The sequence below is a fragment of the Erythrolamprus reginae genome, chromosome 3 (genome assembly GCF_031021105.1).
Source record: "Erythrolamprus reginae isolate rEryReg1 chromosome 3, rEryReg1.hap1, whole genome shotgun sequence".
Classification (NCBI taxonomy): Eukaryota; Metazoa; Chordata; class Lepidosauria; order Squamata; family Dipsadidae; genus Erythrolamprus; species Erythrolamprus reginae.
Window position 1 is genome coordinate 217159494 of NC_091952.1, and position 20146 is coordinate 217179639.

General features: G+C 38.8%; 1 protein-coding gene across 1 annotated transcript in view; it reads right to left on the minus strand.

Annotated features, from left to right (window-relative positions):
- The window catches only part of TRPA1 (transient receptor potential cation channel subfamily A member 1), a 52293-nt gene extending 33071 nt beyond the window's left edge, over positions 1-19222 (minus strand). The window contains exons 1-10 of the mRNA XM_070747926.1: positions 18983-19222; positions 16587-16749; positions 14261-14436; positions 12838-12945; positions 10503-10611; positions 6697-6842; positions 5653-5789; positions 3960-4008; positions 1379-1478; positions 1187-1287 (exon numbers count right to left, since the gene is read on the minus strand). Of these exons, the coding sequence (XP_070604027.1) occupies positions 1187-1287; positions 1379-1478; positions 3960-4008; positions 5653-5789; positions 6697-6842; positions 10503-10611; positions 12838-12945; positions 14261-14436; positions 16587-16749; positions 18983-19105 (1212 nt within the window). The 5' untranslated portion in view covers positions 19106-19222. The remainder of the gene's footprint in view (positions 1-1186; positions 1288-1378; positions 1479-3959; positions 4009-5652; positions 5790-6696; positions 6843-10502; positions 10612-12837; positions 12946-14260; positions 14437-16586; positions 16750-18982) is intronic.
- Between the last annotated feature and the right edge of the window lie 924 nt (positions 19223-20146).

The window sequence follows — 20146 nt, forward strand, 5'->3', positions numbered from 1 at the left end:
CAGGCATGTTTAAATTCAGTTACTGTGGATTGACCAACCACGTCTGCTGGAAGTTTGTTCCAAGGATCTACTACTCTTTCAGTAAAATAATATTTTCTCACGTTGCTTTTGATCTTTCCCCCAACTAACTTCAGATTGTGTCCCCTTGTTCTTGTGTTCACTTTCCTATTAAAAACACTTCCTTCCTGGACCTTATTTAACCCTTTAACATATTTAAATGTTTCGATCATGTCCCCCCTTTTCCTTCTGTCCTCCAGACTATACAGATTGAATTCATTAAGTCTTTCATGATACGTTTTATGCTTAAGACCTTCCACCATTCTTGTAGCCCGTCTTTGGACCCGTTCAATTTTGTCAATATCTTTTTGTAGGTGAGGTCTTGACAAAATTGAACGGGTCCAAAGACAAGCTACAAGAATGGTGGAAGATTCATTCTATGTATGCAAAGTTTCATTCTATGTATTATTTATTTATTTGTATTCTGCCTATTATTTTTACAAATAATTCAGTGCTACAGACCTATAAAACACACTTTCATCCTCCTATTTTCCCCACACAACAACCCTGTGAGGTGGGTTGGGCTGAAAGACAGTGGCTGACCCAAAGTCACCCAACTGGGCTTCATAGTTTAAAGCAGAACTTGAACTCACAGTCTCCTGCTTTCTAGCCTGGTGCCTTAATCACTAGACCAAACTGGATTTAAATAGCTGTGTTAAATGCCATGAAGACAAGAAAAATACACATAGTCCTCGATTTATGACCACAATTGAGCCCGGGATTTATGTTGCTGAGTGAGAAACTTGTTAAGTGAGTTTTATCCCATTTTACAACTTTTCTTGCCACATTTCTTAAGTAAATCACTGCAATTATTAAATTAGTGACACGGTTATTAAGTGAATCTGATTTCCTCGTTGACTTTGCTTGCCGGATGCCCCACAAAATGCTCACCTGAGCCCAGGATGCTTTACCTGTCATAAATATGAACCAATTGCCAAGCATCCAAATGTAAATCACGTGACCATGGGAATGGTCGTAAGTGTGAAAATGGTCATAAGTCATTTTTTTTAGTGCTGCTGTAACTTCGAAATGTCACTAAATGTACTGTTGTAAGTTGAGGACTACCTGTATTAGTTCCCAAAATATTATTAGACAATTGATTAATAATAGTTCCACAAATTTCCCTTACCTCCAAAAAATGTTCATTCAGATGTTGCAACCCTCCAGGTTGTAGGACAGTTAGATGTAAAAAATTACGACCAAGGAGATCTTTTAATTCTACATTTGCTCCTAATTTGAAAAACAGATTCCGGTTTCAAAACAACTGGCCAACAATTTTAATCAACATTGATCTTGCTCATAAAGTGTGTTCATTTTGTACCTTTTGAAAGTAACAGGTTCACAATCTTCCATGATGCACAAGAAGTGGCAAGTAGTAATGGTGTTCGACCCTCAATGTCAACACTATTAATATTTGCTCCCTGTAATGAAAACTCCATCAAAAGTACAGTAATAGATATTAATGATAACTTATGGAATTAGACTGTATGTACAGGGGTGGGCAGCAGGCAGGGCGGGGTGGAATGCAGTTCCACCAGTGGAAATGAAGATGTATGCGCAGATCCAGCTGATCGGCAGCTGTCACTTCCTGGATTACTGGTCTCGGCTCGGCTCTCCTTTTTTTCCCTGCTGCTGCATCTGCGCTCCTTGCTTTTTTCCTCTTTCCTCCTTCCTGGCCTTGAACGAGCTTCCCTATCTCCTGCCCGGCTCCCCTCCAGCCTCACGCGGCCACCTCCCACCTGAGGTGCAAGCAGAAGGCGTGGGTGGAAGTGACGCTGACAGCATTTATGCTTCTGGCAGCACCCATTCAACTAACTACCCAGGCTGAGATGGGGCATGGGGGGGGGCGACCCAGGAAGGAGAGCATGGGAAATGCAAAGATTTATTTTATTTATTTATTTATTTATTCATTCATTCATTCATTCATTCATTCATTCATTCGTTTGTTCGATTTTTGTGCCACCCTTCTCCTTAGATTCAGGGCAACTTACAACATGTTAGCAATAGCCTTTTAAACAGAGCCAGCATATTGCCCCCACAATCCGGGTCCCCAGCGAGCAACACTGGTGAAGTTGTAAGTCGAGGACTTAACAGTTCACTTGAACAATGTTGATCTCCCACTCCCATCTGGTCTCATGACCGGCAAGACATTCCTATCCAGTCACATGACCATTAAGCCACACCCACAAAATAAGCCACACCCACAGTAAATATTTTGGCTGCCCATTACTGTGTGTGTATGTATGTATGTACATGTCAACCTGCAAAATGACTTCAGCTGAAGCCATTTTCTCTCCTGCTTACTCCTGCTTCGTTTCTTGGTTGTCATTCATGGGAAGAAGGATGGAGGAATTTAGGAATAGGGTGCCTCAGCTGCTAATCAAAACATCTACCAGCCAGCAAGAACCAATGCCATGTCAATGGACACCTGTCAGAGCTAAGTGGAAAGCTATGATGTGACTTGATTGGCCCATATGACCTATAGGACATTGGAGGGGGGGAGATGTTATTCTTTTAATTATCTCTGACTGCAGGAACTATTTAGAGTTTAACTTCATCTTTCTAAATGCCGACATGATGTACTCAATAAAGAGTTTCTTGAACCTGAGCAAACTGTCAGAGTCTTGACTGCCCTGAATTCCTTAATTTGAAGGATTTATTTATTTATTTTATTTATTGGATTTGTATGCCACCCCTCTCCGGGGCGGCTAACAACAGTAATAAAAACAGCATATAACAATCCAATATTAAAACAGTTAAAAACCCATACATACAGACATACCATGCATAAAATTGTAAAGGCCTTGGGGGAAAGAGTATCTCAGTTCCCCCATGCCTGGCGGCAGAGGTGGATTTTAAGAAGCTTACGAAAAGCAAGGAGGGTGGGGGCAATTCTAATCTCTGGGGGGAGTTGGTTCCAGAGGGACGGGGCCGCCACAGAGAAGGCTCTTCCCCTGGGTCCCGCCAAGCAACATTGTTTAGTTGACGGGACCCGGAGAAGACCCACTCTGTGGGACCTAACTGGTCGCTGGGATTTGTGCAGCAGAAGGTGGTCCCTGAGATAATCTGGTCCAGTGCCATGAAGGATGATAGTATGTGTTTGTGTATGTACATACACACATTCAAACATATATGCATATTGACACACCAGCTTTATTTATATATTACAGTCATCATCATCATCATCACCACCACCACCATCATTTTAGCCATTGGCTTGCTGGATAAAGACCTCTTTCATATGTTTCCAACCTATTCAGTCCCGAACGTTCTTTCAAGTTTCTAACCTATTCAGTCCTGAGCCAATTGGGCCCACATTACTTGCTGATGCCGTCAATCCATCTTGTTTCAGGTCTCTTTCATATACACTTTTTATCAAGTAGGATCCATTCTATCACTGTGTTTGTCCACCTGCTATCAGTACTGGACATATTATATACAGTGTTATAAATAAATTAATTGATATATTATGTATTTGTCTATGTGTCTATGTGAAAATGTTCTTTCTTTTGAATGCCATAGTCTATTTAAATAAATCATAACAGCAGACATGTTAACAAAGGATGATATAATATTGTGTTCAAGATGTTTTTACTAACTTCTGTTGTTACTGCATTGTTCAAACCACTTAGTTTGGATGCTGTGGCAATATAGTGTAGCTTCTTAGAACTGATATACTTGCAGTATTTAACCTATATTGATAATATAAAAGGCTATTAGCACCATTGAACTTATATGCTCCTAATATTTGTTTTCCTCTTGTAAATTTACTATATCAGCTAAACAGGAAATTAACTTTTTAAATCATGTCTTAATGCATGTTACTATGCAAACCTACAGTAAGTTGAACACCAATCTTTACTGCTGTTCATTTAAAAATTCAATTAAGGCTAAATGTTTACCTTTGAAATGAGATATTCTGCCAGTTCACAGTGATCGAACAATGCAGCCCTAGGAGGAAAAAAAAGGAACGGCAAACCAAACTTTCACAAGCACATTATAGTGAAATAAAAAGTTATATTTTGTCTCCAATGTACTAGTTTTTATCAGTTGTAGTCTCTAATCATGATACAGTAAAAGGTCTTTCGAGTACAGAATATATGGACTTCCAACTGTAACGTTGTTCTCTTATTGTTCCCATCCCCAATTCAGCGTCATAACTGAAATCCATGAGCTGTTTAGTCCCATTAATTTAATAACAATACCAGTGTTTTAAGGATACCCAATTATTATTATGACTGATTGACCAGTCAGCCAGATGTTTAGATTGGATTTGCATCTTTATGCAGCCAGTCCTTCCCAAGAATTTTGGTCAGGCAGATGTTATTGGGTGCCTTAAAAATATAATTACAGAATGTAAACTGTTCCAAGTAAAGTTGCTTTTAAACAATTGGCTGATAGTGGTTTTGTCAATGCTGATGTTGTTTGAGATGTTTTGGAACTATCCCAGGATGCTTATTGTTATTGGTACTAAGTTTGCTTTAGTCAGTCTATTTCTGTTTGTAGGACTTTGTGTTTTGAAATTTTCTACAGTTCTTTTTCTTTTATTCTTTTACACAACTATTATCAGGGGTGGGCAGCAGGCAGGACGGGGTGGAACAAAGTTCCGCCAGGGGAGATGAAGATGTGTGCGCAGCTCCAGCTGATCAGTGGCTGTTACTTCCTGGATTACTGGTCTCGGCTCAGCTCTCCTTTTTTCCCATGCTGCTGCTGCTGCGTCTGCGCTCCTTGCTTTTTTCCTCTTTCCTCCTTCCTGGCATCGGACAAGCTTTCCTCTCTCCTGCCTCTCTCCTGCCTCTCCTCCCCTCCAGCCTCATGCAGCCACCTCCTGCCTAAGGTGCAAGCAGAAGGCGTGGGTGGAAGAGGCGCTGGCAGCATTTATGCTTCTGGCAGCACCCATTAGCCTAGCTACCCAGCCTGTGGTGGGAGGGGAGGGCAACCCAGGAAGGAGAGCATGAGAAATGCAAAGCAAATTGTCACCCCAGAGAGTGACACTGGTAAGGTTGTAAGTTGAGGATTTAACAATTCACTTAAACGATAATGATTGTTCAAGCCATTCCCACCTGATCGCATGGCCAGCAAACCACTTCTACCCCATCACATGACCATTAAGCCACACCCAGAAAAATAAGCCACACCCACAGTGTGGCAGTAAAAAATTTGGCTGCCCACTAATGACTGTTATTATAGATTATTATATGCTTGATTCTCAAAAATTCTGGGCAGTTCATAACAATAATAAAAAAGAATAATAATAGAAAAGAAAATTCAATAAAATCAATAAAAGATGGCAATGAAGTTGATTCCCCCTTGCCAAAGGCCTAGATTGTTTGACATAGTGTCAGACTCATGGCCTGCGGGACACATGACTCACATGCTGGCCACGCTCACCCCAATTTTAGTGAAGGGGGGAAAGGCTACGATATGTTACATGACAACAACGTGATAATGGGAGTTTGATATCCCTAGCCTAGATGGTGAGTCCAATGAAAGTAGGCTATTGAAACTAGTGCAAATAATTTCGTATTGTTGGGAAAAAATAGTAAGAAAATACCATATCATAAACAATATAGGGAGTCTAGGTAAAACCCTTACCTATGGAGCAATGTTTCCTTATTTCCATCTAATGCATTAATGATGGATTCCTCTCCTGTATAAGATGACATCATTAACTTGAGAATTTCAGTAGCTCCTTGGGTAGCAGCAAAATGAAGAGCTGTGCAGTTGTCGTTCTATTAGTGGAGATATAACCCAAAACTTCTAATCTCTATACCAAATATTTCTGAAGTCTTATTAATTATACAGAATTCAGCATAATGGATGTCATCTAGATTCTTCCTTTTTTATTCTTAATCACAGTTTTTTGGCAACATTTCTTTTTTGCAAAATAAATGGAGACAGCATTGCTCTTCATATCTTGCTGAATTACAATTCAAAAAGTTCCAGTCATCATGCAGGACACTTAGAACTGTAATTAAATATCTCTGGTTTTTTTTTTACATGAAATAGAAAGCAGAGTGTAGAAAAAAAGAAACACTATGTATTTTAAAAAGAAATATAATATAAATATAATTTTTGCTCTTACAGGAGCTACCAAGAGTTATTAAATTATGAGGATAGAATTGGTATAACTAAACCAGGGGCAGGTTCCTCTTACCTTACTACAGGTGTGCTACATGCACATTGCAATGTTTTTCACGCACATCCCCTCGCACGAGTTTGCTTCTGAACATGCGCAGAGGGACGTCCTTCCTTCTGCGCATGCTCAGAGAATTTAAAAAACCCATCAAACAATCACACACACACATGTCCTGTAATGCGATTTTGCTTCTGGGCATGCGCAGAGGGACGATCTTCCTTGTACACATGCTCAGCAAGCAAAAATAATGGTGAAAATTAGAAAAGGGGATGGCGACACACGGACCGGCAAAAACTGGAGCCATTGCGCACAAATTGCACAATTGGTAGCCCCTACCAGAGTGGCACACACACACCGTACCGTACTGGTAGGAACCCACCACTGAACTAAACATACAATAAAATATTGCAATGCATGAATTATGTGCGATATCTAATATTTTCAACAAATTTAAAACTACGTGTGTTTATTACAATTACATTTGTTTCATTTGATTTTACCTGTTTCAGATCAATCTGTGCTCCATATTCAATGCACATTTTAATCATTTCCAAGTCTCTGCTTTGGACTGCTAGATGAAGAGGGCTACATTTCCCATTATTAGTAAAATTAATATGATTTTCAGGTGAATACCCAAGTTCTTCGCCTTAAAAATAAATAAAAAAATCTATGACATAATTTTATAAAAGAAAAATTAATTAACAAATTTATTGGTTTGGTTGTTCCTATTAAAATGTTTCATAATAAATATAAAATTTAATTAAATAAAAGCTTATTCAAATATTTGACAACTTCTGTTTACCGGTATTTTACAACATTTTATTCAGGCCATAAAGCTGAAAAAACTCTAAGCATTCTAAAGCAAAGAATCCTGACAGAGTTAAGTGCTGTGTCATCATAAAACCTCTTTGTTATTCCTTCCTTTCTTCTTCTGTTTATAAAATCATTTGTTCTACATACAAAAAAAAAATATTTAATACAGGAGCAGGGAATAACTGTCTACTCCAATCGAGAGCTAACCAACATGGGCTTTAAAATTCCAAATAACCGCTAAAGTGGGAGCATCGTTCAATTTTTCTGTATGTCTCTCTACTACCATCTAGTCTAGTGTCATCTACTTCTTTGGAATCTAGCTCATGTACAGGTAGTCCTCAACTTACAATAATTTGTTTAGTGACTATTCAAAGTTACAACAGCCCTGAAAAAACTGATTTTTTCACACTTATGACCTTTGCAGCATACCATGGTCATGTGATTATAATTTGGATTCTTGGTAACTGGTTCATATTTATGACGTTTGCAGTGTCCCAGGGTCATGTGATCACCCTTGTGACCTTCTGACAAGGAAAGTCAATGGGGAAGTCAGGTTCACTTAACAATCAGATTACTAACATAACAACTGCAATGATTCACTTAACAAGTGGCTTACAGCTCTGCAGTAATTATGCACATGGAGAGAGAGAACTATTGGAGCTCCTATCTCTGGGACAATCCAAACTCAGGGAATAAAATTATAAGAACTTTAAGAGCAATGTCCAGGGGCTTAAGACTAAGGATTTGGCTTGTAGCATCACGCATGGACGTTATCCGTGTTTCCATCTTTATACTAAGCCTGCAACTGGAACTTATCACATCAGCTGTTCTGCCCTCCCTTCTTGTGAACCTGTGTATTTCCATCTGCTCCGGTTCTGTATTGACTCTGCTGGCCCTATTTGCACTTTTCCCTTCAGTGAAGGGCCCCTCTCATGTTATGCCTTGCATGAATTTTTTAACGTAATCCTTTGATATATTGTGGGAATTGCGGGATGTGGGAGAGGGAGGGGATATTTGTTAACTTAATAAGTATTATTGTCTGTCCTCATAAACTGTATATGGGTATACAGTTGTTGTTGTTGTTGTTGTTGTTATTATTATTATTATTATTATTATTATTATTAACTATGTGAAGAAATGTCGTACAATTGGGCAAAACTCACTTAACAAATGTCTCACTTAGCAACATAAATTTTGGGGTCAATTAGAAACGTAGAAACATAGAAACATAGAAGACTGACGGCAGAAAAAGACCTCATGATCCATCTAGTCTGCCTTTATACTATTTTCTGTTTTTTATCTTAGGATAAAAGGTTCGCCTTGTGCACCAGTTGCGACCCTACTTGGACCGGGAGTCACTGCTCACGGTCACTCATGCCCCTCATCACCTCGAGGCTTGACTACTGTAACGCTCTCTACATGGGGCTACCTTTGAAAAATGTTCGGAAACTTCAGATCGTGCAGAATGCAGCTGCGAGAGCAATCATGGGCTTTCCCAAATATGCCCATGTTACACCAACACTCCGCAGTCTGCATTGGTTGCCGATCAGTTTCCGGTCACAATTCAAAGTGTTGGTTATGACCTATAAAGCCCTTCATGGCACCGGACCAGATTACCTCAGGGACCGCCTTCTGCTGCACGAATCCCAGCGACCAGTTAGGTCCCACAGAGTGGATCTTCTCCGGGTCCTGTCAACTAAGCAATGTCGCCTGGCGGGACCCAGGGGAAGAGCCTTCTCTGTGGCGGCCCCAGCCCTTTGGAACCAACTCCCCCCAGAGATTAGAACTGCCCCTACCCTCCTTACCTTTCGTAAACAACTTAAAACCCACCTCTGCCGCAAGGCATGGGGGAATTGAGATCCTCTTTCCCCCTAGGCCTTTACAATTCTATGCATGGTATGTATGTATGTATGTTTGGTTTTTATATTAATAGATTTTAAATCATTAATACCAAATTACTATTGTACACTGTTTTATTGTCGCTGTTAGCCGCCCCGAGTCTCTGGAGAGGGGCGGCATACAAATCCAATAAATAAATAAATAAATAAATATGTTTATCCCACGCATGTTTAAATTCAGTTACTGTGGATTTACCAACTACGTCTGCTGGAAGTTTGTTCCAAGGATCTACTACTCTTTCAGTAAAATATTTTCTCATGTTGTTTTTGATCTTTCCCCCAACTAACTTCAGATTGTGTCCCCTTGTTCTTGTGTTCATTTTCCTATTAAAAACACTTCCCTCCTGGACCTTATTTAACCCTTTAGCATATTTAAATGTTTCGATCATGTCCCCCCTTTTCCTTCTGTCCTCCAGACTATACAGATTGAGTTCATTAAGTCTTTCCTGATACGTTTTATGCTTAAGACCTTCCACCATTCTTGTAGCCCGTCTTTGGACCCGTTCAATTTTGTCAATATCTTTTTGTAGGTGAGGTCTCCAGAACTGAACACAGTATTCCAAATGTGGTCTCACCAGCACTCTATATAGCGGGATCATAATTTCCCTCTTCTTGCTGGTTATACCTGTAGCTATGCAGCCAAGGATCCTACTTGCTGTCCCTACCGCCTGACTGCACTGTTCACCCATTTTGAGACTGTCAGAAATCCCTACCCCTAAATCCTTCTCTTCTGAAGTTTTTGCTAACACAGAACTGCCAATACAATACTCAGATTGAGGATTCCTTTTCCCCAAGTGCATTATTTTATATTTGTGGTCATACCTGTAATCAATTGTGGTCATATCTGTAATCCTTTTCTAAGCTTGTTTGTCGTAAAAAGGTAACTGCTGAAAAATCATTGGAATTTTTGTTGTTAGTGTAATGATAATTTAATAGCTGACCAGCTGGTGTAAGGCTGTAAACTGAAATGCTGATGCAATGAGGATGAATCAGCAAGGTTACTACCACTTTAAGAACCTGTCTATATAAGGGAGGCCATGAGAAGGCGTATTTCTCTCTCTTTATGTATCACTCTCCACGTCTTCGCATTGTAGTTCTCCATGTAGAATTGAAGATTGATTGACTGATTGATTGCTATCATGCGTATGTATATAAACCACTGTTTACAAGACAAGCCTCTGTGCACTGTGTTTTGGTTCTGGGTTGTCTCAAAATAGTAGTAATGCTGTACACAGTGTGACAGGTTATGGACCCAACATGCTTCCACTGCTATTCGTTATTTTGAGTAGTGACAGTAGTATAACTCTGATAACATTTTAACACTTTGTAAAAAGTAAAGTACTTTAACAACAGCAAAAAATTATGCTCTGATTTCCCCTTTTGTATCCCTCCCTTAGACCATTGCCTTATTCTTCTTCCTGACTCAGCCATGCAGAATAACACATCCTATTATCTGTTGCCCTTTTCATATTAATGGCTATTACGCACACATACTTTACAGCTACTTAAACCCCACAATCCTATAATATTTTAAGGGGTCATCTGAATGCTACCTCATTTGTAAACATTAATGGATGGTTTCCTAATGTATTTACCTCTCTTTATAATAATCTCCAAACATAATTTCGAACCAGAAAAGGCAGCTGCGTGGATTGGCATACAGCCCATATTGTTCGCTTTAGCAATGTCCCCGCCGTTTTCAATCTGCAAGGAAAAAACCAGTTATGAACTGACAATAACATTTTTCACACACACTCATTGCATACACTACCAAAATAGATGGTAAGAAATTAAAATCCTAAACACTGGCTAATGGATACAAATGTGTTTTAGCTGGCTATCTCTCCCAGTTGTGTAATTGAGGCCCCCAAATCAGAAAAGAACGGAGGAAGTTTGTACTTCTCAATCAGCTGAAGAACATAAATATCTTCCCTTCAGGCATGCATAAGGTGATCAAAATTTGCAGGAACAAAAGAAACAAGATAAATGTGTAACTCGCTGCAATAAGATGCCACTTGGCCTTATCTATGTATATATAGACTGAACAGCGGCCTTCCGTAAATCAGACGCGCTGTTTGTTTTCCTTGGCCCGGCCTCTCTGGGCCGCAAGGCTTCCTCCACTACAGTGGGAAGCTGGCTGCAGAACACTATTTTCCTTGTATACCAGCTGGCGGGGCACCCCCTGCCACAGGGAGTCACAGCTCACTCAACTCATAGTGCTGTCACCTTGGCGCCATGGCTGTCTAGCATCCCCATTGAGGAGATCTGCAGGGCAGCTGCGTGGGCATTGTCCACGCCATTCATTAGACACTATAAGATAGATGCCTTCGCTAAGAAGGACTCAGGATTCGGCCATGGGGTACTCCAACATGTTTTTTTCCAATGAGGTGTCACTTCCAGGCCGTAGTATCCCACCCATAGAGAATCCTTAACTTTGGTATGTCCCAATCTATTGGAGGATAGCCCCGCCCACTGGAGAAGGGGCATTGGTATACAGTACACTGATACGCCCTTTCTCATGGGCGGAGCTATCCTCCAATAGGGCCAGCCGTGGCACACGGTTTTCGGACTTTAAGTCTGGAGTTAGCACGCATCCCTCATCAAAAAGAGGGGTTGGTCTTGGGGGGTCTTCCCTTTTAAGTAATTGATTCAGTCCTATCACGTCACAAGACCGTCATAACCCAGCTGTTAACACAGCTGTTTAGAAGACTCAATTTAGATATTTTTATTTACTGGGCTTAAATACTGCTCGAATCATGATTTGCTTGGAGTGGCAATGCAAATCAGGTTAAAACAATAACTTTAATAATAAAAATATTTATTTATTAATTGGACATATGCTGCCCTTCTCTGAACACTCATGGCAAAATATACAACAGAATGATCATTAGTGATCATTTGAAATTCTAACGAACCCACCCAATGGATTCAAAGTTTCAGTAATATCTTCTCCTCCTTATGATCATGTGGCTGCAATTCATTATTATTTTTTAAACTTAACAACAGCTTCCACAAAAAAGATTATAAAAGAAGATTGTAAAAAAAGAGCCATGATGGTACAGTAGTTAGAATGCAGTATTACAGACTAACTCTGCCAACTGTCAGCAGTTCGATACTGGCCGACTCAAGGTTGATTCAGATTTCCATTCTTCCAAGTTTCTTCTTCAGTAAAATTAAGATCCAGATTATTGGTGGTAATATGCTGACTCTGTGAACTGCTTAGAGAGGACTGGGAAGTGGTATATTGTTGCAACATAGTGTCCAGGCTACTGGACACGTACTGTTGTCCCCTGTTGACTTTTAACAGATGGAAATGCCTGAGTGTAGCTGAAGGGCCGTACTCAGGTTTAACCTATTCTAAAGGCCAAACCCCGATGTTTTTCCTTCCCTAAGCACATTCCACAAAAGGCATGGTTCAACAAATTCCTCACTCACTCACCTGTAGTGTTGTACCTTTCCAATTGGATGAACTTTGTTGCAGTATTGTGCAATCATTTTGTATTGGACCTGGCTTGTCACATGTATCCTATCCTCTAGATGTCTGTTTATAATAAAAGGTGCCTCCCCTGACCTTAGTCAGGGTCGTCTCACCTTGAACAAATTCTTGTCTGTGCCTTCTGATTTAGAGAACCCGAGGCGACCCACTAGGAGCAGGGGAATGTCTGCAGTATATAAGTCTAAGTGCTATTGCTATTACTGTTGCTAAAACGGATCTGTCCATATGATTACATACAACATTATGAAATTGTAGGCTCAATTATATGGCAAATCAAGGCCTTTCTCTAATAAAATGAATACTGCACTATGAGAAGAAATAGCATTATAACACCGCAACCCTCAAAAACACAAAGTTATAAAAAGATAGTGTAAGTAACAGACAAAGGACAACTCAAACACACTGACAAAAATATATACATTTGTTATACATACCAGAAGTTTCAGTGCTTCAGAATTATCTTTGTAACATGCTACTAATATAGGTGTATTTCCACCCTCTCCTTCCAAATTTACATCCGTAATGCTATATTCAAGGAAAATCTAAATATTCAAATAAAATGTAAATGTTTTTTGTGAACTCACTGTTATACTATTCTTAGAGAGGATATAATGTAACTATAACAAACACATGATCATAACAGGCAGGCTTACTCTTTTTATCCAATTATAGATCACTTCATGGTTTCTTACCAGATTTATAATCTAGGGCTTTGCTGTAAAACTGGTATGCAATTAGTAGAGTTAATGACAACCTGTTTTGATATGTTTTGCACCACATTTCCAATGCTCACTGCTGTATTGGATTATAGCAATACTCGATATTGCAATTTTTTAAAGTCTAGAAGTTCAAATAAATAGTAGCTCTCGTTTGTAAATTGAATGCATATACTGTAGACTTCAAGGATCCTATAGCAATCCAATAGTGTTTAGCTATACTTTGTGTGTAAGCTACTATATAACAGTGGCTGCCATTAAGACTGTGTCTTCTGTAATGGCACAATTAAGAAAACCAGAAATCATTGTGCTAAATTCAGACTTAGGGCCTGTACCCTAAAGGTTTATGGAAGCCATCAGAGAGAATGGTTATCATCTTTGCTCATCAGAAAATTCCATTAAGGAAGAATCTTACCAGGATCCAATTGCCTTCATTTGTGAGAAATCTTAGTTTCTAGTTTGTGCTTTTTAATCCTGAATCCTAAAGGCCCTCAATCTTTCTGGCTTCAGCAGTTGGGGGAAGGGGATGGTTTTCTGCATACAACTTAGATATTGCACATGCACAAGTTAAGCTTTGCTTTCACCACCCAGTTCCCAACAGGCTGTGGACCGGTACTATTCTGCACCCCAGGGCTTGGGGTTTTCAATATAATTTCCTGATAGAGCTACATTAGTATAATGGTTAATGCATCAGTCTAAAAACCAAGAGGCTGTGAGTTCTAGTCCTATCTTAGGCATTAAACCAGCTGCAAAATCTGTCCAGGCACTTACCAGGAATCTACAGAACTCAAAATATCATAAAGAACAAAAAACAAACCTTTTTCCTGAAAGCCAAAATTTTGAAGCTAGCTTTAAACTGAATTTTGTTTTCAATGAATAAAACAAAATTGCTAATTTCTGTTATCTGATTGCTTTTAAAAACTGAAGAACAATATCAGAATTTGAAATATTAGCTTAGCTTCCACTTAGGAGATAAGATGCAGCATTTTTAATCTATGTAGAGTTCAGCATCTCCAAAAATCAAGATATAGCATATTAATCTCCATTTATTCACATTAACGTCCTATAAATATCAATGAGATGATCTTGTTTTTTAACTTCACTTGCATACATGCATATAAATTTGGAAATGGAGCTTTACCTTAACTAAATCGTTCAAAAGATACAGCACAGCCCAATGAAGTGGAGAAACCATATTGGAATTAAGGATGTTTGGGTTGGCCCCTCTGCTGAGAAGTAATTTGACACTTTCAATCTGTTGTTTTTTTGTAGCCCAGTGCAGTGGTGTATTTCCAGATGTGTCTGTTACATTTAGATCTATGCCAAAGACAGGACAATTGAGTAAAAATTACCCCCTGCTTTTATTTCACATAAAATGATATTGTATTTTGTTATACTGCTACTGTAATCATCTGTAAATGGAAATATAAATTTAATAAAGGAACTACGTTTTATAGCAGAAACCTTATTCTGTATGTATTCTCAAGATTCTGCATTTAAACCATCAAATGTACATGAATGCTTGTAATATGCTCTCCAAAGATCAGTATATGCATTTAATACTGAATGAATTTGAGTCATAAATTGAATAATTTTCCATTTATGATCTCAATTGAATATGTTGGTTATGCCACTTATCATGTGACCCTGCCTGATTTTACATTCTTTTTTTTGCCCTGGAAAAACAAATCAGACTGTCATTAAGTGAATCCAAATTTCCCCTTTTATTTTACATATTGCCAAGAGCTGGCTGAGAAGGTCGCAAATGGTGATCACATGATCCCAGGACACTGCAACTCTGTTTAAAATAAGTGCCATTACCAAGCACCCAAATTTTTATCACATGACTACAGCAATGCTGTGACAGTAGAGTGACCAGTCATAAATCACTTTTAGCATCATTGTAATTTTCAATGGTTGCTAAACAAATACTTGCGAGTCAAGAACTGCCTGTATATATATATTTGTGAATAACACAGAAATTGTGAATAGAAATTGTGAATGTTTAATTTTCCATCAAGAAACTATTGCTATGGCACATCAAACACCAGGAACGATACTTATGAGATGCTTCCCAGATGCCAACTATTTTTCTTTTCTTGGGTGCTTGTTTTGCAAAACTGCATGTATCACATACATTAAATTAATAATAATAATAATAATAATAATAATAATAATAATAATAATAATAATAATAAATTTATTGTCATTGTCAAAACAACGAATTGTCATTGGCAACGAAAGTCGTGTGGCACCCAGAGACCAGTCCCACCATACATAAAATTAGAATAGGTAAATTTAAAAATAGAATAAAAAATAGAATAAAATGTCCCACCCACTACAAATTCCCCACCCTAAACCACTCAACCATCTACATGACAAACCGAGTAATATTGTCCAACAGTTCACTGATGGTGACCCTTTAGTTCGTTGTTAAGTGCAAGTATAGCTCTGGGATAAAAACTATTCAGGAAACATGTGGTCCGAGTTCTAGTTCCAGTCTATTAAGGAAATGTTATCTATCTCCTACAATCCATCTCTAATAGTCAGCCTCCTACACTAAATCAGCCTCCTACATAACCCCAGTAGATAATCAGAATCTAAAAAGCTATTTCCTGACTGCTGCAAAATATGCAGACATTTAAAATGAAAGAGAAAACCACCAGAATATGCTAACAACTGGATTTCCACTAAACACATGGCTTTGATTATAGAAACAATTTACCAGGTTCCTTAAATTTAGAGTACCGGTATGTATAAGCAATGGCTAAAAGTATCTTAATGAAGAAACACTGCTCCATCTCTAGCAATAACATAAACGAAGCTTGAAGATTACTCAACAGATTGCTCTGTTTGGATGTTGATTTCCAGACCCAGTCAGAAGATTGAGATAACTCGTTTTCTCTTTCATTAGCTAAGTTTTTGTTCTCTTCTCAATATATTTTTCCAAACTGGGCTGCTTTACATGGATCAAACTATGATCGGTACAAATCACCGTTTCCCATTTTGGTAATAGACATCTGTCTACGTGCACATGCAAACTCATATTTATTTGAAAAGTTTTGTGATTAAACAAAACTAATTAGAAGAAAGCTGCTTCATCTGAACATGGAGAGACTGACACCAATCTTTTGCATATGTTTCTGATAATTTTAGAATATCTGCAAGGGAAGAATGCTTAGAGAAAAAGATATCTGTCTGTGTTTAGACGAAGCAATTTTCTTCTAATTAGTTTCTCTTATCATAAAACTTTTCAAAAAACTATGGACATAGAGATACCTACATACGGTAAATAGGCATTTTTGAGTGCAGCAGAATGATGTCTCCCAACAGTGTGTTATTAATGATTACCATGTTTTATTCATCGCAGCACTTAGCATGATACATGGCAAATGGTAATTTACTCTTTGCTGTCCTCCCAAGTTACAGAATTTGCATCCAGCCTTAACCACAATTGATTTTGGCACCTTCAAGTGAAGAATCATCCATGATCATCTGCATTAACTCAAGTTGACCTCTTCCTGCAGCATGGTGCAATGGTGTAGCATTCAACTGATCCAGTTTCTTAAGTCCTTCACGATTCTTCTTAATGAAACTTCGAAGTCTGCAAGTACTTCCATCTGAGATCACCTAATTGAGGTTTAAGCAATTTTAGTCTGGGACCACAAGAATTCCAAATTACCATATATTAATGTTTATAAGTGGCTCTTTATTGTGTAACATGTTGGCAATGAATTATTATTTAAATATTCATTCATCACTACAAAAGTTTATCTACTATACTAATAGGAGAGCCACAGTTATTTAACATGACCTTTAATCTAATTACTATAATAATTTCTTTATTTAGATCTAAAAAGACCCTGCAATATGGAAATAGTTCTGCTGAATTAGGCCTAGCCCACAAAGACAGCATCTCCCCTAGGAAGTATTAAATTTCTATGCCAAAGTATATTTGAAGAAATATTAAGTAATATAACAATAAGATTGCAGAAAAATGTATATATATTTTACATATATTTATCCCAATAGGACATTTAATGGCATTAAAGTGTATTACTTTAAGAAAACAAAAATTCCAACTATTATAAATGACAAAAATATGAAAGTAAAGTTCATTTTAGATTACATTTTGAAAAAAGTCTTTCAGCACATTAGCTTTTTATGGTCTAACTGTATAATCCAAATTATAATCCACTCTCCTATTAATCTTATATATGTGGTTGAAATCTCAATATAAAATATGGAATACAGACATGTCTATTTATCTATAAAATTGGAACAAATACTTACTTAGGATGACTATCAGAATGCTCTAGAATATTTTAATAATTTACTATTGAGTATAGTAAATTATTTAATTTACTATTAACATTTAATATTAATACTATTCTGCAGAACACTTGATACAAAAATTAAATACACTCAGCTTGTCAACAATTAAAATTCAACAACGTTAGCTAACAGCACTAGAAGCAGAATGGAATATTATAATTTTGGCTTTTGAGGGTACTCAGTGTTTTGAATAAAAATTATATGTGAGTAGAAGATTTCAGCCAAGCAGTTATTTTAATTTAAAGCAAGGGTTTGACAGATATTTAGTGAATTACTAATTTTTTTTTAAAAAAATTAGCAATTCAAAATTTGAATTGTTTTCAAAAAATATTAAGTTAATTTAGCATTTTTATCTAATTGTTTAATTCCCAGCCTGTGTTTCATTAACGTACAGCACATGCAATCACTGAACCATCATCCAGCATTTCTTCTTTTTTTGCCAGTTTTGAAGCGTTATGTTAGATTCAGTTAGATGCAGTCTTTTCTTTAACAAATCCTTTGTAGATTTCACTGTCTTTATTAAACCATTACACTTTGGCATGGCTTTAGGTGAAAGAGCTCAACATCAGTCTCCAAAACAGAAAACCTGTTTCGGAAGCCCGAAATCTGCTTGCCCATACCTAACACAGAATCCCAGTAAATATTTCCAGTAAAATAATAATAATAATAATAATAATAATAATAATAATAATAATAATAATAATAACAACAACAACAACAACAACAACAACAACAACAATCATCCTCATCCTCATTATCATCATCATCAAGCTGCAACGACTCTGGCATAAGCCAGTGAAAGTGGTTCCAGTGGCACAGTGCCAAAGGATCTCAGCGGACATTTGAAAAATCATCAGAATTGACAAAATCTCCATCTGTCAATTGCAAAAAGCCGCTTTACTGGGATCTGCACACATAACTTGCCACTACATCACGCAGTCCTAGGTGCTTGGGAAGTGCCCAACTGATGATGAAAGTTTGCTGTGTTGTATTGACAACAACAACAACAGAGTTGGAAGGGACGTTGGACCTCTTCTAGTCCAACTCCCTGCTTAGAAGGAAACCTTACACTACTGGGCCCATTTAAGTCCCCAAATCCACCATCCTTCATCTACCTGTGATAAGGACTGGATGGTCCACCTAGAGCTTTCCAGATGAGCTGGACATCCATCGGTCCCAGATTCCCTCCCAAACTGGGAAACAGAAATTTTAAAAAATCAGAAAAGAACTGAAGAAGCTCATTCTAAAGTGGACGGGAGCGATGAGGAGGAAATAGTAACTAAACAACCGTTCGATTTTCTCCACTACCCCATGGCTTGGTCAGACGTCTTTCACCTTGCTGTCTTTTTCACCTCTTCTGCAGAGGTGTTGCTCCTGACTCTTTCCATTCCCGGGCGCGTTCAGCATCCCAGCCCCATCTTTATCTTAGTCCGAACTAAGCCACTCGGGATCGCCCCGTCTTCTCCTCTCGTTTCCCACCGGTCCCCAAGAGGCAGCTACGGTGGGGCGTTGCGCGTAGGCACCTTACCTTAAAGACATCCTGCGAGGCCACTGAACAAGCGTCGGCTTCGCACACCACCCCTTCGTAAGAAGACGGGTAGGGCTGCTTCTGGTCGCGGCTCTGAAACCACTTCAGGATCGAGCGCTTCATGGCTCAGCGGGCTCCTCGGCCGGCGGCGCTTCTTCCAGAGGCAACCTGAGAACCAGGAGGCGAAAGGGAGGAAGTTGTTGGAAACACCCGGCGCTCGCCTCCCGAAGTGAACCCCCCTCCCTCCGACTGCTCGCTGGCCGCGGCACGCCCACGGGGGTGGGGGGAGGCGTGGAGGGACGCCCCAAAGAGCGGACGGCGCGTGGGAGAAAGTTGACTTTTCCCTCAAGTGGCAGCCGTCTGTGGGACCGCGTAGAAAGCGATGTTGGAACTGTAGGCAAGCGAACAGCTTCTGGGAAGCATTGCCTTCTACTGGAGTTATCTTTTTCAGTAGGCAAGTAGCGACGTTGGTACCCAGGCCATTAGGAAGCCAGAAGTCCCAATCTAATGCTCCAACTCCCATCCCTCGTAGGCAGACTTGACGGGGAGTTTTTGCGGAAGGCCGTAAAGGCCTGGCTTTTCCTACAGGCCTGGGTCCATTGACCTGTGTGTGGTGTGTGTGTGTGTGTGTGTGTGTGTGTGTGTGTGTGACTAGCGAGGTCTCTTTCCTTGCTTGCTTGCTTGCTTGCTTGCTTGCTTGCTTGCTTGCTTGCTTGACTTACTTACTTACTTACTTACTTACTTACTTACTTACTTACTTACTTACTTACTTACTTACTTACTTACTTACTTACTTCAATTTTTATGCCCTCCCCCATCTCTCTAGGGACTCTGGCTGCAATTATTTTAAATTGAAATGTTTTTATACTGATTCATGTTCATTTTTGTTGTGAACCGCCCTGAGTCCATAGGGAGTTGGGCAGCATAGAAATATAACTAACTAACTAACTAACTAACTAACTAACTAACTAACTAACTAACTAACTAACTAACTAGGAGTTGGGCAGCATAGAAATATAACTAACTAACTAACTAAGTAGGAGTTGGGCAGCATAGAAATATAACTAACTAACTAACTAACTAACTAACTAACTAACCAACTAAGTAGGAGTTGGGCAGCATAGAAATATAACTAACGAACCAACCAACCAACCAAGTAAGTAA